The 27,917-nt window shown below is 47.6% G+C and overlaps 1 protein-coding gene across 1 annotated transcript in view; it reads right to left on the bottom strand.

Moving 5' to 3' along the window:
- LOC308467792 (putative helicase senataxin) overlaps window positions 1-27,917 on the bottom strand; it is a 232,024-nt gene that overhangs the window by 62,984 nt on the left and 141,123 nt on the right. Inside the window, exon 13 of the mRNA XM_080989496.1 lies at window positions 22,320-22,487. Within this exon, the coding sequence (XP_080845622.1) occupies window positions 22,320-22,487 (168 nt within the window). The remainder of the gene's footprint in view (window positions 1-22,319; window positions 22,488-27,917) is intronic.

Below are 27,917 nucleotides of genomic sequence, written 5' to 3'. Positions count from 1 at the left end.
CAACTAGTGACTTCCCAAACTTTATCACCAACCCAGACACAGACTTGCGGTCCTGCGAATTCGCCCAGTCACTGTCCGCATAGCATGTGAACTTCGCCTCACCTTCAGCTGGCAGCTTAAGACAGAAGTCTTTGGTATGCTGCAGGTAGCGCAGTACCCGCTTGATACCGTGCCAAGCACTCACACTGGGCTTTGACGCTTCCCTACTTAGCAGGTTGGTAGCAAAGGCAATGTCTGGTCTGCTCCATTGGGACAGATACAACAGACTACCTAGAGCTGACTGAAAGAGCTCAGCATTCTCAAACTCAGCACTTTCTGCTTGCTGGCTATCTTTCACGAAGTTCGTCTAAATGGGTGTCCGAACTCCTGCACAATCGGACATTCTGAACTTCTCAAGCAACTGCTCAATCTTGCCTTTCTGACTGAGCAAGAAGCTACCATCCTCAGTTCTCGCTATCTGGACGCCTAGGTAGATCTTTATTGCACCCAGGTTCTTGAGCTGAAACCGTTTCCCAAGCTCTTTGGCAAACTTCTGCACCTGTTTGTCTGCCTTTCCAACATGGATGATGTCATCAACATAAAACAACACCAGTTCCAGTGAGTCTCCTGATCCTCTAAGGAACAGGCAACTGTCAGCAAGACTCTTCCTGAAACCTAGCTTCTCCAAAGCTTCATTCAGGCACAAGTTCCAATTCCTGGCCGACTGCTTCAGGCCGTAAATTGACCTGTGAAGTTTCCACACAGTACCTTGCTCATTGCCCTCAAACCCAGGAGGAGGAAGCATGTACAGATCCTCCTGGAGGTCTGAGTTCAAGTAAGCAACATCCACATCAAAGTGATGCACCAGCAAACCTCTTTGTGCAGCGATGGCCAAGACCAAGCGTAGAGACTCACTCCTACATGTGGGCGCATAAATTTCCGTATAATGCAACCCCCTGCGCTGCGTGAATCTTCTCGCCACTAGTCTGGCCTTATACTGCGGTTCTCCTGTCGCTGTGGGTTTAAGACGGTAAACCCAGCGGCTACCCACTGCCTTTTCACCCACCGGCAACTTCGTGAGGGAGAACACACCTAGCGACTCCCTTGAGTTCATCTCCTTCTGCATCGCCTCATGCCATTTCCTGGCTTCTTCTTGAGGCAGTTTCTGAACATCCTCAAAACTCTCGGGTTCACACTGTGCCATTCCGACCCACACGCTAGTGACGGCAAACCTTTCAGGAGGTTTCCCCTTGGTCGTCCGCGTTGAACGGTGCAGCACTACTTCAGGAACCCCCTCTGACCCACTAGGGCCAGCCAGAACGTCCTTGGCATCAGAGAGCTCCCCCTCTGACTTACTGCGCCTTCTGGACTTCTCAGCCGAACCTGTGGGGGAAGATGGAGCACTGCGTTGCTCACTCTTCACAGCCTTGGGAGAAGTTCTCCCCTCTGCCTGCAATGGGCCTGGACTCTGAGCCTCAGTAGCAGGTTCAACCTCTTCCTCTCCTTCATCAGCAGAGTCTAGCAGACTCTCTGACAGGATGTCAGGGTTCCCATGTATCCTTGCCCAGCCACTCTGCTCACAGAATTCAGCACTGTTGCTGAGCAGAATCCTGGACTGATTCCCTGACGGATACACAAACCTCCACCCCTTGGTCCCTGGCTCATACCCACAAAAAAATCATATTTTGGGACCTGGGTTCACCTTTCTTGCGTTTGGCCTTTGGTATGAGGACTCAAGCCTCACAGCCAAAAACGCGGAAGTAGTGCACCTTCGGTTTCTTGCCATGGAGCAAGAAGTACGGTGTGTCACCTACCACTGAATTGAACGACCTGTTCAGAATAAAGTTGGCCATTCGCCAAGCCTCCCCCCAAAAGCGCTGTGGGAGCCTGGCATCAAACAAAAGCGCTGCGGACATCTCCCCTAGAGTCCTATTTCTGCGTTCCGCGATCCCATTCTGTTGGGGACTGTGTGGAGAAGTCAACCTGTGTTGAATCCCCTTTTTGCGGAAGAAACTTTGCAGTGCAGACCCGGTGAACTCCCCACCGCGATCGCTCTGAAAGTTTTGCACCCGTGTGGAAAACTGCAGTTCCACAGCGGCAATCCAGTCTTTGATTAGCGGCGCAGCTTCATCTTTGCGTTGAAGCAAGAAGGACCAAGAATTCCTCATATGGTCATCAATCAGAACCAGCGCAAATTTGGCTCCGTCCAAACTGCTCACAGAAAACGGTCCACACAATTCTGCATGAATTAATTGAAAAGCCCTAGTGGTCACCCTCTCAGACCTTGGGTACGTGCACGTTTTCACCTTTGCGGACTTGCACGCTCTGCAATCTAGAAACTTAGCACATGATTTCATTTTGCACCCTTGCGTATACTCTGGGATCCTCATCACTGACCCCCAGGACACGTGTGCCATGCGTCGGTGCCATAAGTGGGGACACGCATCATGAACTGGAACATTGGCACACTGCGCCTGAGCCTCCTCCATGTCATCTGGACCTGCAAAAGAAGCATTTATCACAAACAACCTGTCTTTACATTCAACACTGACTAGGTGCTGTCCATTCTTGGAAATAGAACACTTATTGTTCTCAAAACACACTCTGTAGTTCTCAGCAAGAAGTGCACTGACAGACAGTTCCAGGACAGTCCTGGAACAACAAAAGCCTGGATTGAATCCTGTAAGAAAGAACAAAACAGTGAGCCAGTCTGCGTGAGTGGGTGTCGAGTCCCATCTGCTAAACAGACAGTCTTCCCAGATTTTACAGAGGTGCAGTTCTCCAGGAATCCTGCAGATGGCACTAGGTGATGGGAGGCTCTACTGTCGATCACAAAAGCCAGCACAGCATCCTGTTGACAACTCTTGACTGCAGCCATAGAGGCAGCCAAATGTTTACGTTCAGTGTCTCTGCCAGCTGCCTTCGGCTTGCCTTTCCCACGCTTTGAAGACGAGCCCTTTATCTGGTTGCTACGGGAGACGACCTTCGGCTGTTGCTCCACTGGACATTCTCTCACCAGATGGGAGGGGGAGCCACAGCGATAACAGCGGTGACACGTAGCAACAGCTCTCACAGCTCCCTCTTCAGCCATTCCTTTGTTCCCAGCACCCCCACCTTTGGGTGCACAGCCTGGGCCTGCACGCTCCCCAGCACTCTGGTTGTAGGCCTCAACATCACACGGCCCCTCGGAGACAAAGCAGCTACTCCCAGCTGTAACTTCAGGAACATGGCTAGCAGCCCCCTCTGGGCTCTCGGCTTCCTCCCTGCTCTCGGCTTTCTCCCGGCCCTGGGCTCCTGCTGAGTTCTCACACAGACTCCTCAGCACCTGCCAGGCGGCCTGAGCCGATTCAACGCCCTCCAGGTGGGGCAACAGGATAGCGTCCACGCTTGCTCTCAACATGCAGAGCTCCCTTTGCATTCTCTGCTCTCTATCTTCCAGCAAAGCAGCCTCCCGTTCTGCTCCTCCTTCTTCAGCAGCAACTGGCATGGGTGGGGCCGGCTCCTTCTGGGCTATACTCCAGAACCCTGTGGCCAAAAACCACCCCCTGACTCTTCTAACCCAGATATCCCAGGACTGGGTTGTGAGCTTTTCAAACGGGACATCATAAAAGTCCTGGAGCTCAGCCATGTCCTCCCCCAGTGCTCCCATTGGGGCTTTGACGTACTCACGCGTACCAGCCAGCTTCAAAGGAGAGGCCTCCAGTGGCTCTTTGCAGCACACAGCATTGCAGCCAGCTTCCCTGCTTTCTCCCAGGCCAAGCCTCAAAGCAGGACTTTTGCCTTCCGGCAGCAAAAACAGCAGCTTCTCAGGTTCTCAGCCTTTTTAGGCACACAGCACATCAAAGGCAGGCTTCCTCTAATTGCAGTAATTGCCCATAACCTGTCATGTGGGGATGCAATAGAAAAATAGCACCCTTGTGCAAGATTGTGCAAGAGGAAGCATCTGCTGACTTGTTCCCCTCACTCGCCTGGGTCACTGTCGCGCTGCCTAACCACAAAGCTTACGCGGCTGTCATGCTGTCTGGAGTTATGTCCTGGTAGAGAATAGTTATTCTAAGAAATGCATACCCTAGCTGTTTTCCACCCGAGTGCTACACGTGTATATGCAACATGATGTAATGTGCACAAGGCTAATAAACATGCAAGGCTGCTGGGAGAGAGAGCTCACTCCTTGCTTAAACCTTCACCCATGACTCCTCGTCATTTTCCTCCGCACCTGGTGGGCTGGTTCCCCGACAAATGGTGCCTCGTGTGATTGCCTGAACGGCTTCCAGGACGCGTGCTGTCAAAGACGGTCCTCCCTGCTACTCACCCGCCCGGCTGTGGCTCAAGGCGCCTTCTCATCTTCGGATCCCCGGTGAGTAGCTATTTTTCTATTTTTATCATGGGTTCTGCGCTCTCCAACCCTCAGAAACAATTTTTAAAAGACATGCAGCACCTCCTTCGGGAAAATAAACAGCAAGTTCCTGAAGGTGATCTAATTGCATTGATTCTGGCCATAGATGAACATTGTCCATGGTTCCCTGAGGATGGGACATGGGAAATTCCAGCCTGGAACAGAATTGGCGACCACTTTCATGGCCATGGCCGCATAAATCTTCACGTCCTCAGTGCCTGGGCTAAAGTCCGTGGCTGCATGGCAACTCTTACGCCCAAAAACATCCTCTTGGCTTCGTTGCAACCACAACAAAAAACAGTCCTGAATATGCCTTTCATATATCCGGCTGCACCGCTTCTACCACCACCTTTTACTCCGCCACGACCACCAGATTATCAGCCTCCGCCGACGCCACTGGGGACTGCAATTAAACAAGCAGCCCCCCTCTTAGGTTTTTCATCTGGCACGCCAGTGGCTAAAGTCATACTGCTCCCTGCGGATGCCACAACTCCTACAAATCCCCCCTTAATTGCTGCTGCAATGCCTCTCACAGCTCAGCGCCCTACATTAAAAATGACACTGGGTGGACGTGAGGTAGAGGGGGTTCTGGATACAGGGGCAGATGTTACTGTGATTGCTAAACAAGACTGGCCTCCCGAATGGCCCACAAAGGCAGCTGCGCAGGTTTTGGGTGTCGGGGGAGAAGCGCCAGCCTGTCAAAGCCTCCACCCAGTTGATATCCTTGTGGCTGCGAAGCACATATCAGTGGAATTATTAAGAGACCTTACATCTGCCCTCACAGATTTTGGACTGTGTATTGCCCCAGATAAGGTTCAGCAAACTTTGCCTATGTTATATCTTGGACACAAATTGACACAACAAGCTGCCATTCCGGTTGTTCCCCAATTGTCTTTTCCTGCCCGCCTACGGCTGGTTGACCATCAACAACTTTTGGGACACCTGAATTGGATAAAGAATTACCTTAATCTGCCTACTAGCACCTTGTCACCATTGTTTTCTGCCTTACAAGGACACAAACTACCCGGAGAAGTCATCTCAGTTACAGAAGAAATGCTACAAGCCTTACAACAGGTTAATGCTTTATTAAGAGACCGAATGGTGGATCGCATAGACACTCTGCACAATGTGCAGTTATCCTTGGCAATTTTTTCCACACCTTTGCTGCCTACAGCCATTCTCTACTCACAGAAATCGGCTGCCCCCTCGGGTGTCAACATTGTGGAATGGATCCACCTTCCGCATACTCCACCGCGTAACATTTATTCCTCTCCAGCGGCTGTAATGGATTTGGTAATTAAAGGGCGCGCTCGAGCAAAAGCCCTCTCTGGACTGGACGTTGAAAAAATTTATTTGCCTTTTTCACTCACAGAAACACAACACCTGATTTCCACCTCCGTGGCTACTCAAGTAGCACTTGTGGATTTTTTGGGAACCATCACGCATAATCCCCCCTCTGATCCACGCCTGGCTTTTCTTTCTCAAACTGTCTATACTTTAAAAACTGCTCTTTCTCCAACCCCCATCCCCTCTGCCCTTACCCTTTTTACTGATGGGTCAAAAACGCGGGGGGTGGTAGCATGGGAGGAGGGTGAAAAATGGAAAACTGAATTTACTGAGCAACAGAGGTCCGCCCAGCGGGCTGAACTTGCTGCTGTAATCCTTGCCTTTCAACTCTTTCCTGATAAACCTTTTAATTTGCTTGTTGATACACAATATGTGTATCGCCTTCTGTCTTCCCTGCCTGTTTCTTATATCACGCCTGCGTTAGATGCTGATTTGTTTGTTCTTTTTTCTACCTTGCAGTATCTTATTCAAGAACGCCGTCATCCTTTTTATGTTGCACACCTTCGTTCCCACACCAATCACCCAGGGTTTTTGGCTCAGGGAAATGCCGTGGCAGACGCTGCACTGCGATCTGAAGTGTTTTCCTTGTTTTCTGACCCTATTCTCTCTCATTCTACCTTTCACCAGCCTGCTAAAGTTTTGGCAAAAATGTTTAAAATCCCTATTGCACAGGCACGAGACATTGTCTCTCAATGTTCTACCTGTTCTAAAGCTCGAACCATGATTCCTTTTGATGCGGTGAACCCTAGGGGTACGTCCCCTCTTGCGGTTTGGCAGATGGATGTTACTCACACCCCTCTGCTCGCCCCATTTTCAAAAGTTCACTTGACAGTGGACACCTCATCTGGATTTATCTGGGCCACCCCATTGAAGGGTGAGACCGCTCGTCACGTCATTCAGCACACCCTGCGCTGTTTTGCTGTGATGGGTAAGCCACAAAGCATTAAAACGGATAATGGCCCAGCCTATATTTCCTCTCAGTTTTCATCCTTTTGTGATTTATGGAATGTGAAATTAATCCATGGTTTGCCTTTTAATTCAACAGGACAGGCGATTGTGGAGAGGGCGCACCTGACCTTCAAGACTCTGCTGTCCAAACAACTTAGAGGTCGAAATGCCCCCTCTGCCGAGATTCCTTCAATTGTGCATAGTTTTATTCACTCTTAACCATCTTTTGTATCCCCATAATAGGGAATATACACCGGCTGAGATTCATTTTCGAAAAGCAGAGCCTTTGGCTCGACCTCTTGTATCTTACAGACAGCTACCTGATCCAACATGGCATGGTCCTGTGCCACTCATCTCCTGGGGACGCGGCTACGCGGCAGTGGACCTGGATGGACGGCCTACCTGGTTACCAGCGCGCTGTGTGCGACCCTGGCGAGCTTCTGCCTCGGAATGAAATTTATGACTCTGATTAAATAATATAAAAAAGGAGGGCATGTGGGGATGCAATAGAAAAATAGCACCCTTGTGCAAGATTGTGCAAGAGGAAGCATCTGCTGACTTGTTCCCCTCACTCGCCTGGGTCACTGTCGCGCTGCCTAACCACAAAGCTTACGCGGCTGTCATGCTGTCTGGAGTTATGTCCTGGTAGAGAATAGTTATTCTAAGAAATGCATACCCTAGCTGTTTTCCACCCGAGTGCTACACGTGTATATGCAACATGATGTAATGTGCACAAGGCTAATAAACATGCAAGGCTGCTGGGAGAGAGAGCTCACTCCTTGCTTAAACCTTCACCCATGACTCCTCGTCATTTTCCTCCGCACCTGGTGGGCTGCTTCCCCGACACTGTCAGAGTATATTGATTTATTGCTCAGATAAGCGTGAGGTCCGGCACACTTCCCCTGCGTAGGCCTCTGCATTCCAAAGTCCGACATATCTGAGCATAGCAGAGATCAACAGCGGCAAGAGGAAGACTGCAAAACACTCCAGTGCATTCTTCAGTGTGCTTAAATAAAGTCCACACAGGATCTTAGCAGCTAAAAGCAGTTTTATTTACAGCAGACTATCCATTATCTATCACAGCGAACAGCATCGCGAAAACACGTCCTCTCTCCTCAAAAGCGAAAGTAGAGAGAAAGAACAAAGACTTGAGTCTCTCGGAACTGACGTAGAAGTTCCCCCCTCCCACCAGTAGGCAGAGCGTACACTCTGAGCTGTTTAACCCTGTAAGCTCAGGTTCTCCTCACACCCTATTGGTAATGGAGATTCTGATGTATGGATTCAGAGGCAACAGAGTGACACGCTCAGCAAACATAGTTTGCAAGGCCTTTCCCTGGATTCAGACAAAAGTTCTGCTAGGGACTGCGACAAGGTAAACCCAAGATGTGCAAAGGGACCAACAGATGGGTCTGACATGTGGGTGCAGACGTCACAAGGCAGGAAGCATAGATTCTTCCTCGGGTATGGTGGCTTGTACAAAGTACTGAGACCTCATGCCAAGATGATTTTACTCACTAGGGATGTTGAGTGCAGTGAAAAATGGGGAGGAAATGTGTGTGTTTTCCAAGGCAACCCCATTGCTTCAGACTCAGATATTGAGTCTGCTGCTGATGCTGAAAGTGAGGCGAGTTCCACTGATACAGTGAAAGACGTGTGCCTGGTGTACAGATCTGAGACAGCTACCACCAGGTATGCTCAGGAGTTTGCTAACACAGCTATTGCAGTTTTAGCTGTGGCTAGTGGCTCGACACAGGTCTTGGAATCCGAAGTCTTGAAAGGGATACAGGGTTTGTCCTCAAAGGACGGGAAACCACACCCAAAGGCTGTAAGGGTAGACACTGTTTCCTTGGAGAAGGAAGCTGAACCATGTCCAAAGGCCATGTGTGCCAACCCCGATTCCTCAGAGAGGAACGAGGCTGGGGTTCGAGTCCCAACAAAGCCAGGTGTGAAACTTCTTGATAGTCAGGAGAACTATGACGCCAAGACTAGTCAGAAGTGCAAGATGGTAAGGCCCAAGGCCAATCCAGTTGCATGTAGTTCCAAGGGTGGAATGGATGGTACAGGGGTATACTGTGTGTATGACATCTGTATGGTTGTTGCAGTTACACTGATGACTACAACACTGCTCATGCATCGGGGGAGGATGTTAGGATTCTTGCTCCGTGTCTGCAGTCATGGGATTGTTGTCTATCACATGATGGTGTATGTTTTCATTCCACAGTATGGGAAGTGACGGAGACAGGATGTTTATGTTACTGTGTTCCGTGAAGTGGGACTATTGTTTTTTGTTCTTTTTCTTTTTGCTGTCTGATGAGAAAGAGGAAGTATTATATGTAAATAAAAGTAGATTAGCCAAAATGCTGTGCTACTGAGTTCTGTTATGCAAACTGCAAATACTCTGTAGGATCCCTAAGTGTGTTGATGCTTCTTGGTATCAGCCACTGTGATGTTTGGGCTGAAGAAAGCTTTTGAAGCTCCCGAACGACTGACCAGGAGGGAGAGAACATGCCAGTCAGGCATGTGTCTCTGCCAGTGTCCTACACGTGAGTAGGACGATCCTAACAGTCTGTATATAGAGTGTAAATAAATAGTAGCTTAGATCTACAAAGTCCCACGCTTGTTGCTGCGTAACGCTAGAAGTATAGTGTGCATAAATCAAGCTGATTTATGTTGCTGGAGCACCCTGGAGAAGAAGGGAGATGCCTTTTTCAGTGCTGCACACATCGGAGGACGCTCGGAGTTTCAGGGGCTTGCAGGCGGCCCCAGGGCAAATTCCAGCAGTTGAATCCCAACGCTAAGTAAAAGCAAAAACAAAAGAAGTGCCATGGTCGGATCACTTCCTGCGATCCTTCACTTTTCTGCGACCCTTCCCCTCTGCAGGGAGGCGGGACCGATTCGGATGGTCCGCCCCCGCCACTTAATGGATCCAAATGTGTCAGGGGTCTGCCTTCAAGGGAGGGAGGACAGGAACGTACAGACAGCCTCCTCCTTTGTTGAGCAGCTGCACCTTGTCAGAGTCTGGTGAAAGCGAGCCTTTAGGAGAAACGGATGACGAGAGAAAGGGGGGGAGGATGCAAAGGCTCAGTCAGGCTGAGATGAGCCACGGCACCGCTCCCAGGGAGTTGGAAGTGCCTCTTTTTTTTTGCCAGGGAATTACACGTAAGGAAAAGAGGGGGAGAGTGGTTTTCCCGGGCTTTTATGCTGGAGGGCAAACAGGAAAAAGGCACTTCCGGAATCTGCTAGTGATTGAGGCAGACATTGATTTTGGACCTCTGGACTGTACATAGTTTTGCACTCAATAAAACCTGTAAAAGACAGGTGGGAGTCCTGGCTGTTATCTTCGTGAGCAACCACACACACTCCTCACAAAATGGTTTCCAGAGAGTGGTAGGGAATGTTTTATCCCATGTTGATGGCCTTTCAGCGGATTCCCTGGTGGACTGCTGGAATGCGGAGTTAACCAGGGCTATCGACTGTCTGGCTCCAAAGCGCTCCAACTGAATGGAGCCCGGACAGCCCCGTGATGTTCTCCAGAGCTGAGGGCGATGAAACAATCACTGAGACAGCTAAGGAACCAGAACCAGTGAAGGGGGTGAATGTCTTGCGTGAGTGGACTTCCGGGTTAGCGCCATCGGCGAATGGCAGAGTTCCTCCAACCGGAGGAACTGGCTCCGTGGAAACTGGGTTTTCCCGCCGCGGCGAAGGTGGGGACCCACTAGAAATCCCAGGCGGAGGAAGCCTGGGAACGTGGGGTTCGGCAGGGCACCAGGAGCGCCTCCCCTACTCACGGGGAATCCCATTTTGGGGTTCCGGAGTGAAGTGGGGTGAGCGGCGCGGTGCTGCGAACTGATTGCTACTTTCACGGAGTGAAGCCGCACAGCCATTGCCGGAGAGCGCTGACTTTTTCCTGTGGACAATTGGATTTAAAACAAGTACCCGTGAGTAGAAACGGAAAATTGGATCAAGAAATATCTTAATTTGGCACCGAAGTGGGAAGGTTCAAAACAGGAAGTCCGCCTTCCGCTTTTTGTATATAGACTGAAGCAAAAACCTTGTAAGCTAAAGCCTGGAAAGTCGTAAAAAAGTCTAAATTTCCTTCATTTATAACTACTGAAACCCCCTTGGAATCAGGAGAAAAGGGGGGGGGGGGACTTTGTTTAATGCCTGCAGGAGAGGGAGTGAAGAAAGATAAGTTTCCACCGTCTCTAACCTGGGAACGGGGTGTCAGAGACAGAAATTGCTGGAGAGGTTCATTGACTGTGAATGGAATACTTTGACAGATAGCTAAAGAAGAGAAATAAACTGATTCCAATGTTGCCTTTTGCATTCCAAAGAAACAAAATATCTGAAAAATGAAAGTAATTTTCCTTTGTTGGACTTGCCTTAAAAAGATGGATACAAATAGAAATTGTCTCCTCTAGAGGGAGCTTGTTAAATTGTTGCTGCAGTCTACTTGAGGACTCTACAGCTGTGAGATTAAGATCGTGGGACCAGTAAGGACTGACATGACCCGAGACCAGGAAGAAGAGACGTTGGATGAAGACTGGAAGAAAATTTATAAAGAAAAATTTTTATTTAGGGAATTAATCTAAAATTAATGAATATTAGGGAAAATGTTGGAATGAAACTATATGGCTCTAGTAGAAATGATATGAGGAGTTATGTATAACTGAGTATTAAGTATCAAGCTCTAAGGTATTTTACGGTAAGATAAGGTTAAATAAATTATGGTAATTTGAATAACAGAATATGGGGAAAAGATGGAAAGGATTTGTTGAGTTAATTAATAGGTTAAATTGTTAAGATAAATTAAGATAAATTATCTAATAAAAATTGAGAAAGATGGAAAGAACTTGCTGAAATAACTAATTAAACTAGAATACAAAAAGGGAGGTGTGAGGAGGTCAATGAAACAAGCAAATGGAAGTTAAAGATATGTAATATGGGATTTGTGTCTTTTTTTTCTTCTTTTTTATATTTTTGCTGTATTGTTGTATTGGCTTTTATGTTTTGCTTTTTTTCTCCTTTTTTATGTATTGTAGTGTTGTTTCTTATTTTTTCTTTTTTTTGTAATTCTGAAACTATTAATAAATATATTTTTTTTAAAAAAAAGAATGTCTTGCGTGAGTGTCTGGAGGTGGTTGGAGGATAGATGGCGGCTAACAGATTGAGACTGAATCCTGACAAGACAGAAGTACTGTTTCAGGGGGGCAGGGGGTGGGTGGGGGACTGTCACCATCAGTGTTTCTGCTGGGTTTGCATCAACCAAATTCAGCCTGGTTAATACACCAGCAATTTTCTGTGTTTGGTGTACCAGAAAATTACCTGCTTGGTCCTTCTCCACCTGCAGAGAAAGATAGTTGGATGCTGTGATGGGACGATGAGCTGCTTGTGTGTAAAATCCTAGTCCCTCAGAGTTTGGTCAAGTTTGCAAACCTCTGTCTGTAACGGAGCCCCTTAAACATGGCTCCGTCAGTCGCTGGCAGATTCCGACAGTGGTTGCTTTCGGAATCGCTTCCAACATAAAAGCTCCTTAACGGAAACACGTCTTCTGGACTCTCTGCGTGACAGTTTCCGGCGAGGAGTGGGTGTCCCTACAGGAGGTCCTGAAACCTCCCCACTGTTTTCGCTGGAAGTGTCTCTGAGCCATCCCTCCAGCTCCCTTTCCCTCAGCTCAGCTCCTCTCCCCCTACTGGTTCCCTCTTCAGCTGCTGAGTCTCTCCCAACCTGTGTGAGCCCTTTCACTTCCCTTCCTTCCGATGGCAGTTCCCTGACATCCACCTCCCCTCCAGGGCCCCCTTCATCCCCTCTCGCCCCCTCCTCTACGGGCGGTGAGGAGGCAAAACCCCGGAATGAACTTCCTTCATCTTCCGATGTCCCGAACACTTCTCTCCACCTGTTGCGGTTCCTGGTCTCGAAGTACTCCTCCTCCTCAGAGTCCATCTCCCCTTCCCCTTCCGATTCCGAGAATCCTTCCAACTCCTCCTCCTCATCGGTGGTCCCAAAGTATTCCCTCCGGAACCTCTCCACAGGCTGAGGTTTCCTTGGGAACCTTTGATGGAACGTTTCTATCAATACCTCGTCATTGATATCTTCTGCCATTACCCAAGTGTTTTCTGACTCCGGTTCTCCTTCCCACGCTACCAAATACTCCACCTGATCCCCCTTCCATCTGGCGTCGAGGATTTCTGCCACATGGCTGCTGCATTCCCTTTCTTCTATGACCGGTCCCCGAGTGGCCATCCCTTCTCGTCCCCCCTCATACGGTGACAGTAACGACCTGTGAAATACTGGGTGCAGTTTCATGTGGTTGGGTAACCGGAGCCTGAAAGCCACTGGGTTGACCTGTTGAATGACCTCAAAGGGACCCAATCTCCTGGGTCTTAATTTCTTACAACCTCCTTTGAACGGCAACCCTTGGGTTGACAGCCACACCCTATCTCCCACCCTTATGGTTTCACCTTCCCTTCGGTTCTTGTCTGCCTGCCTCTTGTATTCTTCCTTCGCCCTTTCTAAGTTGAGTTGGAGCTGACGATGGATTGCTTCCATTTCTTCTACAAAATGCTCGGCTGCCGGGACACCCCATCTCTCCCCTTCTCCCCCTGGGAAAGCCCTGGGATGACACCCATAATTAGCCAAGAAGGGGCTCATCCCTGTGGACACATTCTCGGCATTGTTGTAGGCAAATTCCGCCAGCGCCAACTTTTCTACCCAGTCATTCTCTCTGTCATTGACATAACACCTCAGGTATTGCTGGAGGACCCCGTTTGCTCTTTCCGCCTGCCCGTTGGTTTCAGGGTGCCGGGCAGTCGAAAAGTTGACCTCCACCTGCAGTAAGCTCATGAGCTTCCTCCAGAACCTGGAAGTAAATTGTTTTCCTCGGTCTGAGACCACCCTCAATGGCACCCCGTGCAACCTAAAAATGTGTTCTACAAATAACTTCGCTGTCTCTTCCGCCGTGACTGCATGCGAGCAGGCTACAAAGTGGCACATCTTTGTTAGTAGGTCTACCACCACCATGATGGCTGTTTTCCCCTTGGACTTCGGCAGATCAGTCATAAAATCTATCGACACTGCCTCCCAAGGTCGTTCTGGGGTTGGTAAGGGTTCTAATAGCCCCGCCGGTGCCCGCCTCTCCCCTTTGGCTCGCTGGCATTGCTCACACCCTCTTACATACTCCCGTACATCTTCCCTCACCTTAGGCCACCAAAATTCCCTGGTGACCAACCACATGGTTTTGTGTTGTCCAAAATGCCCCGCCGTGGGGCTGTCGTGCAACTGCTTGAGTACCCTCCCCCTTAAGTCTCCTTCAGGGATATACAGTGCCCCTTTGTAATACAAAGCTCCATTTCTTTCCTCGAAACCCCCTGGTTCCTCTCCCTCACCCCTAAGACCTCTGAGCTTATTCTGGGCGTATTCATCATTCTCTGTTTCCTCTACCAGTTCTCTTTGTCCCACCAATGCCGCCCCACACACCCAGCGGTCCTCTGGAATGACATGTCTCTCTTCTGGTGCTCCCTCCCCCTCCAAATATTCAGGTTTGCGTGAGAGAGCGTCCGCCCTAATGTTCTCTGGGCCTGGCACGTAACAAATCTCAAAGTTAAATTTGGAGAACTCCTGGGCCCATCTCACTTGCCGTTGGTTGAGCACTCGTGCCGTCCTCCAATACTCTAGGTTCTTGTGGTCAGTGCACACTTGCACCTTATGTTGTGCGCCAATTAGCAGGTGCCTCCATCTCCGGAACGCCTCATGAATGGCTAGTAGTTCTCGGTCATACACCGTGTAGTTCCTCTCGGATTTGTTCAGCTTTCGCGAAAAAAAGGCACACGGTCTCCACTCTGACTCCTCCTTCCCTGGCTGCAGAAGCACCGCCCCAATAGCTCTGTCTGATGCGTCAGTTTCCACTCTCATCGGTTTTTGTAAATCCACATGCAGGAGTTGTTGTTCCGAGGCGAAGGCCCTTTTTAGTTCCTCAAATGCTCGCTCCGCCTCCTCAGTCCAAACGAACTTCTTCTTACTGCTGAGACAGTCCGTAATGGGCGCCGTCAGGTGGGCAAAGTTTCGGATGAACTTACGATAGAAGTTCCCAAATCCTAGGAACCTCTGCACATCCTTCCTTGTTTTGGGTGTTTTCCATTCCAGCACCGCCTGGACCTTGCCGGGATCCATGGCCAATCCCTTGTCTGACAGGCGATACCCCAGGAATTCCACCTCCTTGGTATGAAACTGACACTTCTCCAGTTTCACCCACAGCTGGTTGGCTTGCAGCCTGCTCAACACTTCTCTGACGTCTCTCACATGCTGCTCCTCATTCTCAGAATACACCAACACGTCGTCTAAGAAGGCCACACAATTCTTGTAAAGCAAAGGCCCCAGGACGTGGTTCATAAACGATTGAAAGCACGCGGAGCCTCCTTGTAGGCCGAAGGGCATAACTAAATATTCAAATGCCCCCAAAGGGGTGAACATGGTGGTTTTCCATTCATCCCCCTTCCTTATTCGTATCAGGTTGTACGCCCCCCTTAGGTCCAGTTTAGTAAAAATCTTTCCCTTCCTGACCCTTGTCAAAATGTCGTCAATCCTGGGCATAGGGAAAGCCACTGGTTCTGACACTGCATTTAAGGCCCTGAAGTCACACACAAGCCTCGGCTTGTTCGTGTTTTTTTTATCCACAAAAAACACTGGGCTGCCCCCCACCGCCCTGGACTCTCTGATGAACCCTCTCTTCAGGTTCTTGTCAATGAACTCTCTTAGCTCCTGCATCTCTCTGTCTGACATGGCGTACAGCTTGCCTACAGGGAGCTGTGCCCCAGGGAGTAAATTGATTTGACAGTCAAAGGGTCTATGCGGGGGTAGTTGGTCAGCTTCCCTTTCGCTGAAGACGTCGCGGAGATCTGCGTATTGTCGTGGTACCTTCACGTTCTCCGTTACTTCAGTCCCTGCTAGGGTGGCTTGGGCCCCTGCCAAACCCTTTCCCTCTTTGCAGTGTTCTAAGCAATGTGCTGAACCAAAAGAAACCACTCTCTGATGCCAGCCCACCAGCGGATCATGTAACGCTAGCCAGCTCATCCCCAATATAATGGGAGCTCCTCCCAAGGTGGCCACATTAAACGCTATCAGTTCGGTGTGCCTTGCCACCTTCATTATCATTGGGACGGTCTGCAAGCTGACTTCTCCTCCCAACAGCTCCCTGCCATCGATCGTGGTCACCTGCAGGGGGTTGCTTAAAGGGATCGTCTGTATCTGGTGTTCAGCTGCAAACTCTTTGCTCATGAAATTGCAGGAGCTGCCTGAGTCCAACAGCGCCTTTATCTTTAGAGGGTGTCCGTTTGGCAGCTCTAGCGCCACTTCTATCACTAGGGCGGGTTTAGGAGGTTCTGGCGTGGGCACTTTCACTGCTCTTTGGCCTGGCTGCTGTGCCCCGACGGTGGCAGCCAGGCGTTGGCTTTTACTTGCTTCGGTATTTCTTCCTCTCTTCCCTCCACAGCTCCTACCATCCCTTGCCATTCCTTCCTCTGGGGGCAGACTCTGGCAAAGTGACCTGGCTGTTGGCAGAGATAGCATTTCCGGGCGCCTTTTCCCTCCTTCTTTCCCCCCTCACTGGGCTTTGAAACTGCGCGCGCGCGCGCTGTTCCGATTTCCATCGGCTCTGCCGGCGGGAAAGTTGGCTCTGGAATGTCTGGAATGCGGAACTCCTTCCAACGTTCCCCCTTCCCTTCCCGCCTCTCCAATGCTCTCGCCTCCTGGCGCGCTCCTATGGTCAGCGCTGATTTGGTCAGCTGGTCCATAGACTCCGCCCTGGGCGCCCGGGAAAGTTCGTCTTTCACAGCCGAAGAAAGCCCTTCTTCAAAGAGCATTTGAATGGGTTCCGCCGATAGATCCCACCCCAATTTATGGATCAACATGGTGAACTCAGTCCAGTACTCACGGACAGATCGGCTCCCCTGTTTGCAAGCCATTAACTGTCTGCGGACCACTCCCTGTTCAATATCGCTGGAAAACATCAGATCCATGGCGCGAAAGAACTTCATCGTGTCCTTTAGGACGTCACTATTCGCTGCCATCAGGGGTCTAACCCAGTCTCTCGCCCCCTTTTCAAGATGCCCAATCACGAAAGCCACTCGTGATTCCTCGTCAGGGAATTCATCAAACTGCAGATTGAGGGCATATTGCATCTCTGTCCGAAAGCCATGATAGTCTTTGGGCTCCCCCCCAAACTTCTGCACCAATCCTGGTACCTTTCTGACGAGCTGGGTGTCTTTCCCTTTTTTGTCTGCATCCTGAGCCCTCCTCTCCTCAAGCCTCGCCGTCTGCAGCGCTAGCTGGACCTCCAACACCCGGTACCTTTCTTCCAGGCTTGGACCCGCTCCAGCTCCTGCTTCTCCGGTTCCGGCTGGGTTGCTCATGATGCCTTCTCCTGCACAAGCTGCTCACGAAGACTGTCGGAATGCTGTGATGGGACGATGAGCTGCTTGTGTGTAAAATCCTAGTCCCTCAGAGTTTGGTCAAGTTTGCAAACCTCTGTCTGTAACGGAGCCCCTTAAACATGGCTCCGTCAGTCGCTGGCAGATTCCGACAGTGGTTGCTTTCGGAATCGCTTCCAACATAAAAGCTCCTTAACGGAAACACGTCTTCTGGACTCTCTGCGTGACAGTTTCCGGCGAGGAGTGGGTGTCCCTACAGGAGGTCCTGAAACCTCCCCACTGTTTTCGCTGGAAGTGTCTCTGAGCCATCCCTCCAGCTCCCTTTCCCTCAGCTCAGCTCCTCTCCCCCTACTGGTTCAGCTGCTGAGTCTCTCCCAACCTGTGTGAGCCCTTTCACTTCCCTTCCTTCCGATGGCAGTTCCCTGACAGATACCTCACCAAGATCCTTCATGTCAAAGTGCTCCTTCAGCTGAGCTAGGGTGCTTTGGTACAAAGCCTGATTCTTCCAAAACAAAAGAAGATCATCAAAAAAACATAAACAATACCGTTTGTTTTGCCCCTCCTCTTTGACAAACACACATGCCTTGGTGAAAACCTAGAGAAAGCAATGTCTCAGTGAGTTTTGTGTCACAACACCTGGCACTCTGCTTGAGGCCATATAGGGACTTCCGTAGTTTACAGACCATTCCCTTCTGTACCTGCACTCCATCAGGTAGAAGCATATACAGCTCCTCCCCCAAAATCCCGTACAAAAAAAGCTGTGTTCACATTGTGATGAGAAACGTGCAGTTTCTCCTCTGCAACAATCTTGAGCATTAGTCTAATGCTCTCATACTTGACGGTGGGTGAGTAGGTCTTCTGGTATTGGAGAGCCAGTGTGGTGTAGTGGTTAAGAGCGGTAGTCTCGTAATCTGGGGAACCGGGTTCGCGTCTCTGCTCCTCCACATGCAGCTGCTGGGTGACCTTGGGCCAGTCACACTTCTTTGAAGTCTCTCAGCCTCACTCACCTCACAGAGTGTTTGTTGTGGGGGAGGAAGGGAAAGGAGATTGTTAGCCGCTTTGAGACTCCTGAAGGGGAGTGAAAGGCGGGATATCAAATCCAAACTCTTCTTCTTCTTCTATTCCTGTCCTGGTATCTGTGAAAAACCTCTGGCGACCAGTCTGGCTTTGTGCCTGACAACCTTGCCATTCTGGTCTGTCTTGGCCTTGAAGACCCATTTGCTGCCAACCAGCCTCATTCCTGGGACTGTTGGCACCAGCTCCCAGGTTTGGTTCCTATTCAAGTAATCAACTTCAGCCTTCATGGCATTAAGCCATGGTTCAGCATCCTTCGAGGTTAACTCCTGGACCTCTTTGAAGCTTGAAGGTTCCCACACCTTTTCTGAGCTACCAAGAACAGCAGTTGCTGTCTTAGCAAACTCATCAGCAAATCTCTTTGGAGGTTTGCCTTTTTTTGGCCCTTTCAGATCTGCGTGCTAGACGCAAGTCTTCTGCACTCATCTCCTCCTTCTTAGGAGAAAAGTGGCCAATGGTGAACAGGGGTTCTTCCAGTTCAATGTCAGACGCATCAGATGGTCTGACTGAGGCCTTTGCGCTCTTGTAGTCTGCTGTGTCATCACTGTCGCTGACAGCAGCAGCAGCGCCGCCCACTGAACTAGAATCCGAACTCTGATCATCATCCTCAGCTTCCTCATCATCTTCATCCTCCTCTGAGTGACTCTGGAAAATTCCCACATCCCCCCCCCCCACTTAGGATTGTACTCAACACTCTTTGTGAACCTAATGGACAGTCATGAATACCCTGTACGCACCTTTTTCGTACCCCATGAACAAACCATGTGTCCCACGCTTCCCAAGCTTGCTGCTCTGTGGGGTGCAGACCCACATGTCAGAACCAAAGATTCTCATGTGCTTGACGTAAGGTTTCTTACCAAACATCTTCTCATAGGGAGCACAACCAATAGGCGATGACAGTCTCCTATTATACGTATAAACAAAAGTATTCAAAGACTCCGCCCAATATTTCTCAGGGAGATTGGCATCATGCAACAAGGTTTTTAGGCCTTGCAGCAAAGTTTGGTTTGCCCACTCGCAAAGTCCATTCTCCCATGGAGATCTGGGACTTGAGAGGTCGTGCTGGAGTCCCTTCTCAGTCAGGAAAGCTTCAAACTGCTGAGAAGTGAATTCACCGCCTCAATCAGTAAACAAACAGCCAATGCGTTTACTGTGAGCATTCTCCAACCAAGCACAGAACGCCTTGAACCTAGGAAACACTTCTGACTTCTGCTGGAGCATAAACACATGAATGTACCTAGAAAAAGAATCAATTAAAACCATGAAGTACCTTGCTCCACCCAAAGAGGGAGCAAGTGGACCAACCAGGTCTGCGTGGACTAGCTGGTAGGGTTTGGAAGCCTGTCTGCTAGACACCTTGCCTTTTGGAGCAACCTTCACCTTGTTCTCTGCACAAGATACACATTTCATGTGAAACTTACAGGGCTTGATGTTCAAACCCTGAACCAACCCAGCCATTTTGGCCAGTGCCTGACAAGACATGTGACCAAATCTTCGGTGCGCCTCGTGAATACATCCTGCATGAAGAACTTTGTTAGTTTGTGCAACACAAAAAGATTCAACATTAGACACACCAACAGCTTTGTCATCATAAGTTATCAAGAACAAGCCATCAACAAACTTTGCATGCAAAATGTCCTCTTTGCCCTTCCTGATGACACAGATGCCCTTCTTGAAAGAAATCTCAAAGTCTTGCTCAGTCAGCTGTGGGATGCTGAGCAAATTGTCTGCAGAATCTGGAACAAAAAGTACTTTGCTGATGATTGTATGCAGACTTGCCAGTTTCACTGTCCCGACTCCTGCAACTCTCAGAGTCTTACCATCAGCCTGCTGAATTTCCCCATCCTGAGGTGTGAAGGAAATAAACAGAAGCCGATCCTTCACTACGTGCGTCAACGCTCCTGAATCCACAACCAATCTGCCTTTGGCCTTTGGAGAAGCAGTTCCAGCAAACAAAGCCTTGTTTTTCACCAGCTTGGGTTTCTTGCCCCCCTGCTTCTGGCCATCTGCAGGCTTCTTCTTTTGTTTCCCTCCAGCCTTTGGGCAATGACGTTGTAAGTGACCCTGATTTCCACAGTTCCAGCACTTCACAGCTGCCAACGCCTTGGCTCCCCCTGGAGGCTGGAATGCTCTCCCACACTGCTCCCCCTGAAGCACACAAGCTGGTTCAGCTGCATTCCTCCAATCATATTCGTTTTGCAAGGTCACCAAAACTTTTGAAGCTGTGAGCTCCTGCGCAGGAAGAGTTGCCAGCTGGCTCGCCACAGCGCGGCAGCTCACATCTAAAGAATCCAGGATAAGGATTGCAAACAGAGATTCTGGCATGTTGAAACCTCTTTTGAGTCAATTCCTGTCTGAGTTTCTGTAACTCTAGGACATGACTTCTGAGGTTCCCCCCCCCGGCTCCAAACACTTCTTGTGCAGCTTTTTGAAGTAAAGCAACACAGACCTAGCTTCTTGTTGGAGATGTGAGGCCTGAAGCCCCTCCCACATCTCACGCGAGCTGGTCTTGCCAGCCAGGGTAATTAACTCTTCTGGAGCTACTGAGAGCAGAATTACCCCCATGGCTCTTGAATCTTGTACAACCCATGCATCAATCAGAGGTGCTTGGGGGTCCTCAGAAACAGTGTGCCACACACCAAGCCTTCTCAACTGGCCTTGCAGTACCTTGCCCAGGTCTGATAACTGTGGCCATTAAGCTTTGGGCACGGAACCCCATCTGAGGCTTGTAAAAGATCCATTCCTGCTCTTCACGCAAGCCTTGGAACTGGATACAATTTACAATCAGCCTTATCTTAAGCACGTCGTAAATCAGACATAGCGTGCTTCTCTCTCCGGCCTAATTGGTTCTTGGCACAGACTTCAAAAGCCTTCTAGCTGTGGCCGGGACAATCAGCTTCACATACCTCTGTCTCTGCTGGGAGCCATCAGCAGTCTTACTCTCCTGTAAGCGCCATGGATCTGGGCCCGAAACCCTTTTGTTGGGATACTGCCAGGAGTCGGGGGCATCAGGCAGGCATCAGACAGGCCCCCAGCTGGCTCCAGCCACCAGTTGGCAGCCGGTCTCCCTTGGAACAGCATCAAACAGTCACACAAGCCTCAGATACGTTTAGAGACCCGTGCACGCTCTGTCAGCAGAGTGTGTAAATCACCTCACAGCAGAAGAGGCAGACAGAGAGATGTGCAAGCATAATGTACAGCATTTATTCAGCATAGTTCAGGAACAAAGGAAAACATGTCTGCATCCCTTCGTGTCCAGCAAAACAGCAAAGCAAAAGCTATATGCAAACGGAAGTTCCCAGCGAGTGCTGAAAGTAAACAGGCATGTGACACACAACAGCCTGTTCCTGAATGGGGCAACTGTGCCCCTGAAGGACCAGATGCGCGGCCTGGGAGTCATTTTGGACTCACAGCTGTCCATGGAGTCCCAGGTTAATTCTATGTCCAGGGCGGCTGTCTACCAGCTCCACCTGGTACGCAGGCTGAGACCCTACCTGCCTGCGCACTGTCCCACCAGAGTTATACATGGTCTAGTTATCTCCTGCTTAGACTACCGCAATGCGCTCTATGTGGGACTACCTTTGAAGGTGACTTGGAAACTACAACTAATCCAGAATGCAGCAGCTAGACTGGTGACTGGGAGTGGCTGCCGAGACCATATAACACTGGTCCTGAAAGATGTACCTTGGCTCTCAGTATGTTTCCCAATACAATTCAAAGTGTTGGTGCTGACCTTTAAATCCCTAAACACCCTTGGCCCAGCATGAACACAGAGAACCAGCACCGAGGGCCTTCTGGCGGTTCCCACTGCGAGAAGTGAAGTGACAGGGAACCAGACAGAGAGCCTTCTCAGTAGTGGTGCCCTGTGGAACGCCCTCCCATCAGATGTCAAGGAGATGAGTAACTATATTACCTTCAGTAGACATCTGAAGGCAGCCCTGTATAGGGAAGCTTTTTAAGGCTTAATGTTTTACTACGTCTTTATATACGCTGGAAGCTGCATATGGAAGGCAGGGTGCAAATAAATTATATTATTATTATTAATAATAATTATTATTATTACTGGAATGCCATTTGTTGTCCAGCCTTCTCGATATTCTCACACATCTTACAAGGACCAGCACATGCAGGGTGTTACCAACCTGACCTACCTTGCTGAGGATTCGGTAAAGGAGCCCAAGGATAGTCTTAGATTTCCCAGTCCCAGGTGGCCCATGGATCAAGCAAACTTTGGGCAATGAAGGCAGCTTCATCACGAAGGTGTAAGCAGTTTCAATAGCTGTCCTTTGATCTTCATTAAGCTCCTTCATGTACGAAGACTGTGGGGCAAAGGAGAGGACAAAGGTGCATCTCTCACCAGAACGGACCGTTCCGAGATTTCTGTGACCTAGTTCACACTAATACAATGCCAAACCATGGCTTAGTGTGAGCATGTGGGTTCGCAGAACAGGAGACTGTGATGGCTTTGCTTACAGTATTCTACTGCTGTGAGCTAGGTCTTGGTTTGGGCTACAGCAAGTTTTCCAAACTTAAGCCTGTGGTTTGCCTCACTTAAAGTTTGAACCACATGTCCAAGTCCAGAAGACACATGCAAGCCAAACCATGGTTTAGCTCACAGTAGCAGGACCTCAAGGCGAATCAAACTAGCCACCATCTCCTCTTTGAGCACCTGCAAGTTTGAACTAAGCCATGGTTTGGTTTAGCATTTTGTGGAAACTGACCCTGCGTTATCTGTCCTCACTTCAGAGGCACAAAAGCCCCAAGGATTTGGAAGTCTCTCTTCAATGGACCTCTCATTTTGCAGAAAATTGCCACAGGAATGTTATCACAATGTCATTCTCTCCTAAGGCCCAAGTTCAACTTTCAGGAGGAAGAGTGGGATATAAATTGAATAAATAAATGAAGAGGAAGGAGGAGACTGTGGAAGACTGCTGCTGATGTTCATCAGCTTTGTGCCAACCAGATGTTTTGGACTACCAGTCCCATCAGCCCTGGCCAGCACGGCCAATGGTTGGAGGTGATGGGAGTTGTAGCCCCAAACACCTGGGGAGTGTCAGGCTGGGGGAAGGTTGACTTAAGACAGGTAATGTGCGCTCAAGCTTAATTTTGGCTATGGAAAGACAGGTGGGACTCAGTGAATTTCCCAAGCAGCTAAATTTCACGTCCATGTGAGATACAGCCAAACAGGAGACAAAAAAGGTGTAGATGGAATTATGCACTGGGTAGTGGCAGGGGGACCTTTTCAGTCCAAGGGCCACATTCCTTCCAGAACAACATTCTGAGGGCCACATGGCAGGGACAAAAGTGAGCAACGCAAACATGGTGGGTTTTACCTTTCTTCACATTCAAGACACCACTCTCCTCCCAAATTCAGGCAAGCAAGAGGCTTGATCAGAGCTCAAGGACACATCCCAACCAGGCAGATAACACCACCACCACTCAAGGAGGGTGCAAAGCAAGGCCAGTGAAGGGCAAGGCCTGGGTGTCTCTAATTCATTCTCGCATTGCTGGATCATGTGATCCTTATTTACATTCCACACTGCTGGAAGTGTGGGAACAGAAACTCAGACAAGAGAATTTCCGTTCTGTGTGTTTTTATTTTTCTGCTCTTTGTTCTCTGCTTTCGGACAGAGAAGACGTGTGTGAGAGACACTGCTCACACCAGTCATGTTTTGTTGCTTTGATTTGCTGTAAATTAATAAATTTCGTGATGCCACACGCCTATACAGCCTCGCTTCTTGCAGAACTTTGCTAAGCATGCATACAGCTCCACTGGATGTATGTCGCAGTTCTCCTGCGTACAGAGGAATGTACGCACGCTGGGGACAGTGTGTGTGGCCTAGGCAGACTTGCAAGTGCCAGCCAGAGAGGCCTGGAGGGACTTCCGGTGGAGCGCGATCCTGCCGCAAGCGAGGATTTTTCCGTGAGGAGAATCCTGTGCTATTTCGGGCGAAAAGGGGTGCTACAGGGCGCAGTAGCCCCCAAATTTAATCTCTGGGGGGTCACCCGGAGTGACAGGTTCCCAGCGAAGCCAGGAGCAGCCCGCCCGGCCGTCAGGTAACTCCAAAAGGAGCGAAGAGAACAGAGGAGCGGGGCTGTGGGCTACGGGAAGCCATTTTCTACACCCGAATAGCAAAGCCCCGAGCTTGCAAGAGAAGCGCTCCATTCTCAAATAGAAGAAATTCGGACCTAATTGGATTATAATTTCATGGTAACAAATCAAGGAAAGATTCGAAATATAAAGAGAAAAGTTTGGAGTTCAGCTGTCATCTGGAATCAGGATAGACGCAACACGGCGCGCAGAGCTGGAAAGGGAAAGTGAGTTGCCACTGGCGGTTACTGTTTTCTTTCTCTCCTAGAACTTTATTTAAAAGTAACTCTTTAAAAAGCTACAAAGTTTTAAGCCTGCTAAAGTTAGAAAGGGAGAGCAGAAAGTTAAGATTGAAGAAGTTTGCGGTCTTTGATGCAACGGAGGGAAACATAGAAGGCTGAAGTGCTTTGTTACTTTCACTTTTAAAAGAACAAAGAACACTGAAACGGAAAAGGAGCTTCCGACTCCATTATTAAAACTCTGTTGGAACGACGGTTAGGTGGAAACAGCGGATAAAGGTCTTTTTAGACTTTATTATGGGAATCCTTAATGCTAAATAGGATTATAGCTGCCTCTGTCACTTAAGCATATTAATTACAATTGGGAAACCCCTTTTTTTTCTTTCCTTTTTTTATGAATTGGGAACTTTTAAGTCTAAAACTGCGTATATTAAAGGAACTGTCTGTTACCCTAGTGGAAGGAATGAGATACTACAATTTGTTTTTCTCTGATTTTTTTCCTGGCGAAGGAATATAATACTGAGGGATATAATACTGAGAAGTGACTTGTGCCTTTTTAGTCCAAGTGAAGGGTTCTGCGTTTGTTTTTATTTTTTTCTTCATCTTTTTGGGAATTTTGCCTCTGAGATTTTGTCACTTGGATATAATTTTGGACCTTTGTCATTTGGATATAATTTTTTGGAACGTGATTAATTGGATTTAATTAATTGAATTGCTTGGCAGGGGGTTGGACTCGATGGCCCTTGTGGTCTCTTCCAACTCTATGATTCTATGATTCTATGGATATAATCTTGGAAAGGGTTTTTTATGGGAAGATTTCTGGGAAGCCTTGTGGGAAGATTTTTGGAAATTCCTTTTCCTTTGGGCAAGGTATTGGATTTATATGGGAAGCAATTTTTTTCTGAGGAATAGCCTAATTGGTGGCAAGAAGATTTAGTTTGTTTTGTTCCGGTTTCTACTCTGATCTTATACTCTTCATTATCCTCATCATCCCCAAACTACAGTTGAACTATATGATATAATTAGAAATTGGAAAATTGACAAAGTGTAACAGTGTAAAAATTGGTTCAATCAATATTTGAAGATTGTTTGAATAATAAGGAATAATTAATAAAGATGTCACACCAGCAAAAGAAAGGGGCAGATGGGGGGACACCAGTAGAGAGGAAGGGGTCCAAACAAGAAACAGTTTAAAGCAGAAATTTTGAGAATGTTTGCCGAAATAAAACAAAGTGAAAATAATTTAGAATCAAAACTAGAATCAGTAGATAATAAGATTGGGAAAATGGATAAAAAAATTGATGAGACAGTTAATGAACTTAAAGGACAATTAAAAGAGGTATCTAAGAGAACTCAATCGCTGGAGGAAGGATTTAAGAGGACGAAACAAGAAATGAAGGAAGTGAAGCGAGAGGAAGAGAGGATTAGAGTGGAGATGTTGGAATTAAATAAATCACAAGAAGAAATTAAAGATTCAATTGCTATGAATGAATTGTGACAGAGGGAAGTTAATCTGAGGTTGAGAGCTATTCCAGAAATACAGAATGAAAATATTAAAGAGAGACTGATATCGGAATTAGCCCAATGGATGGAATTACCAATAGAAGAGGTAGCTAAAACAGTACAAAATGCATTTAGAATGAGAATAAGAACATCAAAAACAAGAAAATTCCCAGGAGACTGTCTAATCACCTTTAAGGACAGGGAAATGAGAAATTTGATATTACAGAAGAACAGAGAGAAAAGATTGTATATAGATGGAAGTTATATAATCATCTTTAAAGATATACCAATAAGATTATTGAAACGAAGAGACCCGTATAAACCACTGGTGCAGGTCCTTAAGAAAAACAACATTGAATTCAGGTGGGAATTTCCGGAGGGAATTTCATTTTTCTACAAAACCAAAAAGCGCAGATTGACGAGTCCAGAAGAAACAGGGAAGTTTCTGAGAAGGTATAAGGAACTAAAAGTAGAAGATGGAGAAATTGGAGAAGTCAAAGGAGCAGAAAAAGGAGCAGGTGCCAAGGATGAATTAGAATCGGGGGAAGAAGAAGAAGAGAACGGGGAAAAGGTAGAAGAAAAAGAAGAGGAAGAAGAAGAGTCAGATAAATTATAAAAGCGTAAAAAGCAAACTAAATTTATTTAATTGGAAATCACCATGGCACTAAAATTATGGAATTGGAATATTAATGGGATGAATGAGGGGGGGGAAACGGAATAAAATTGAACAATTTAAAAAAAAGAAAAATCTGGACATTATATGTTTACAAGAGACACACGTCGCAAGGAAACATAGGAAAATTTTGATTAACAAAAGATTAGGAAACGAATTTGTATCTTCAGATAAAGAGAAAAAAAGAGGGGTAGTTCTATATATCAAAAGTAAAATTGAATCACAACAAATCTTCAAAGATGAAGAAGGAAAGATGATTGCAGTACGGATCAAATGGCAGGGCGAAAATTTGATAATTGTCGGGATCTATGCACCTAATGGAAACAAGACAGGTTTTTATAAATCTTTAGAAGAAAAACTATTTGAATATATGGACCAGAAAATCATAGTAATGGGAGACATGAATGGAGTGGTCTCATTGGAAATGGACAGACTAAGAGATGCATCAAGCAAAGAAGGAAAATTGCCTAAGACTTTTTTTGCAATGGTAAAGAATTATAATTTGATCGATATTTGGAGACTCAGATATCCATTGGAAAAACAATTCACTTATTTCTCTGAACCGAATCAGTCAATGTCAAGAATAGATCAAATATGGGTGTCGAACGATTTGACTCCAAGAATTCTTCAAATTGAGATCCAACCAAGAATAATTTCAGACCATAATCCAATAAAAATGGAATTGAAAGGATTCGAGGAAAGAACCTTTAGATGGAGAATCAATGATTACCTCTTCGACGATCAAAAAATCATTGAAAAAGCACAAAAGAAACTAACTGAGTATTTTGTGGACAACAGCAATAAAGGAACGAAGATGAGTGTAGTATGGGATGCAAGCAAGGCAGTGATGAGAGGTTTCTTTATCCAACAGAATTCTTTGAAGAATAAGAATAGAGAAAAAGGGAAAAAAGAAATCCTAAAGCAGATTATGGACAATGAACAAAAATTAATTAAAAAACCAAATAATTTTAAAATAAAACAAGAGATTAAGACTTTACAAACACAATTTGCAATGATCATAAATAAAGAAATAGAACTGAATATTAAAAGGTTAAGACAAAAAAACTTTGAATTTGCGAACAAATCTGGTAAATGGCTTGCGTGGCAAACCAAAAAGAGAAAAGAGCAAAATACAATTAATAAAATTATTGTAACCGGAGAAGAGGTTGACAATCCGAAAGGAATTAGAAAAGGATTTTTGGACTTTTATAGACAACTATATAAAAACAGAAAAAGAAATAAT

The sequence above is a fragment of the Podarcis pityusensis genome (assembly GCF_964106645.2).
Source record: "Podarcis pityusensis genome assembly, chromosome: W".
NCBI lineage: Eukaryota > Metazoa > Chordata > Lepidosauria > Squamata > Lacertidae > Podarcis > Podarcis pityusensis.
Note: the sequence above shows the minus strand (reverse complement) of the source record. Positions and strands in the feature narration are given on the sequence as shown.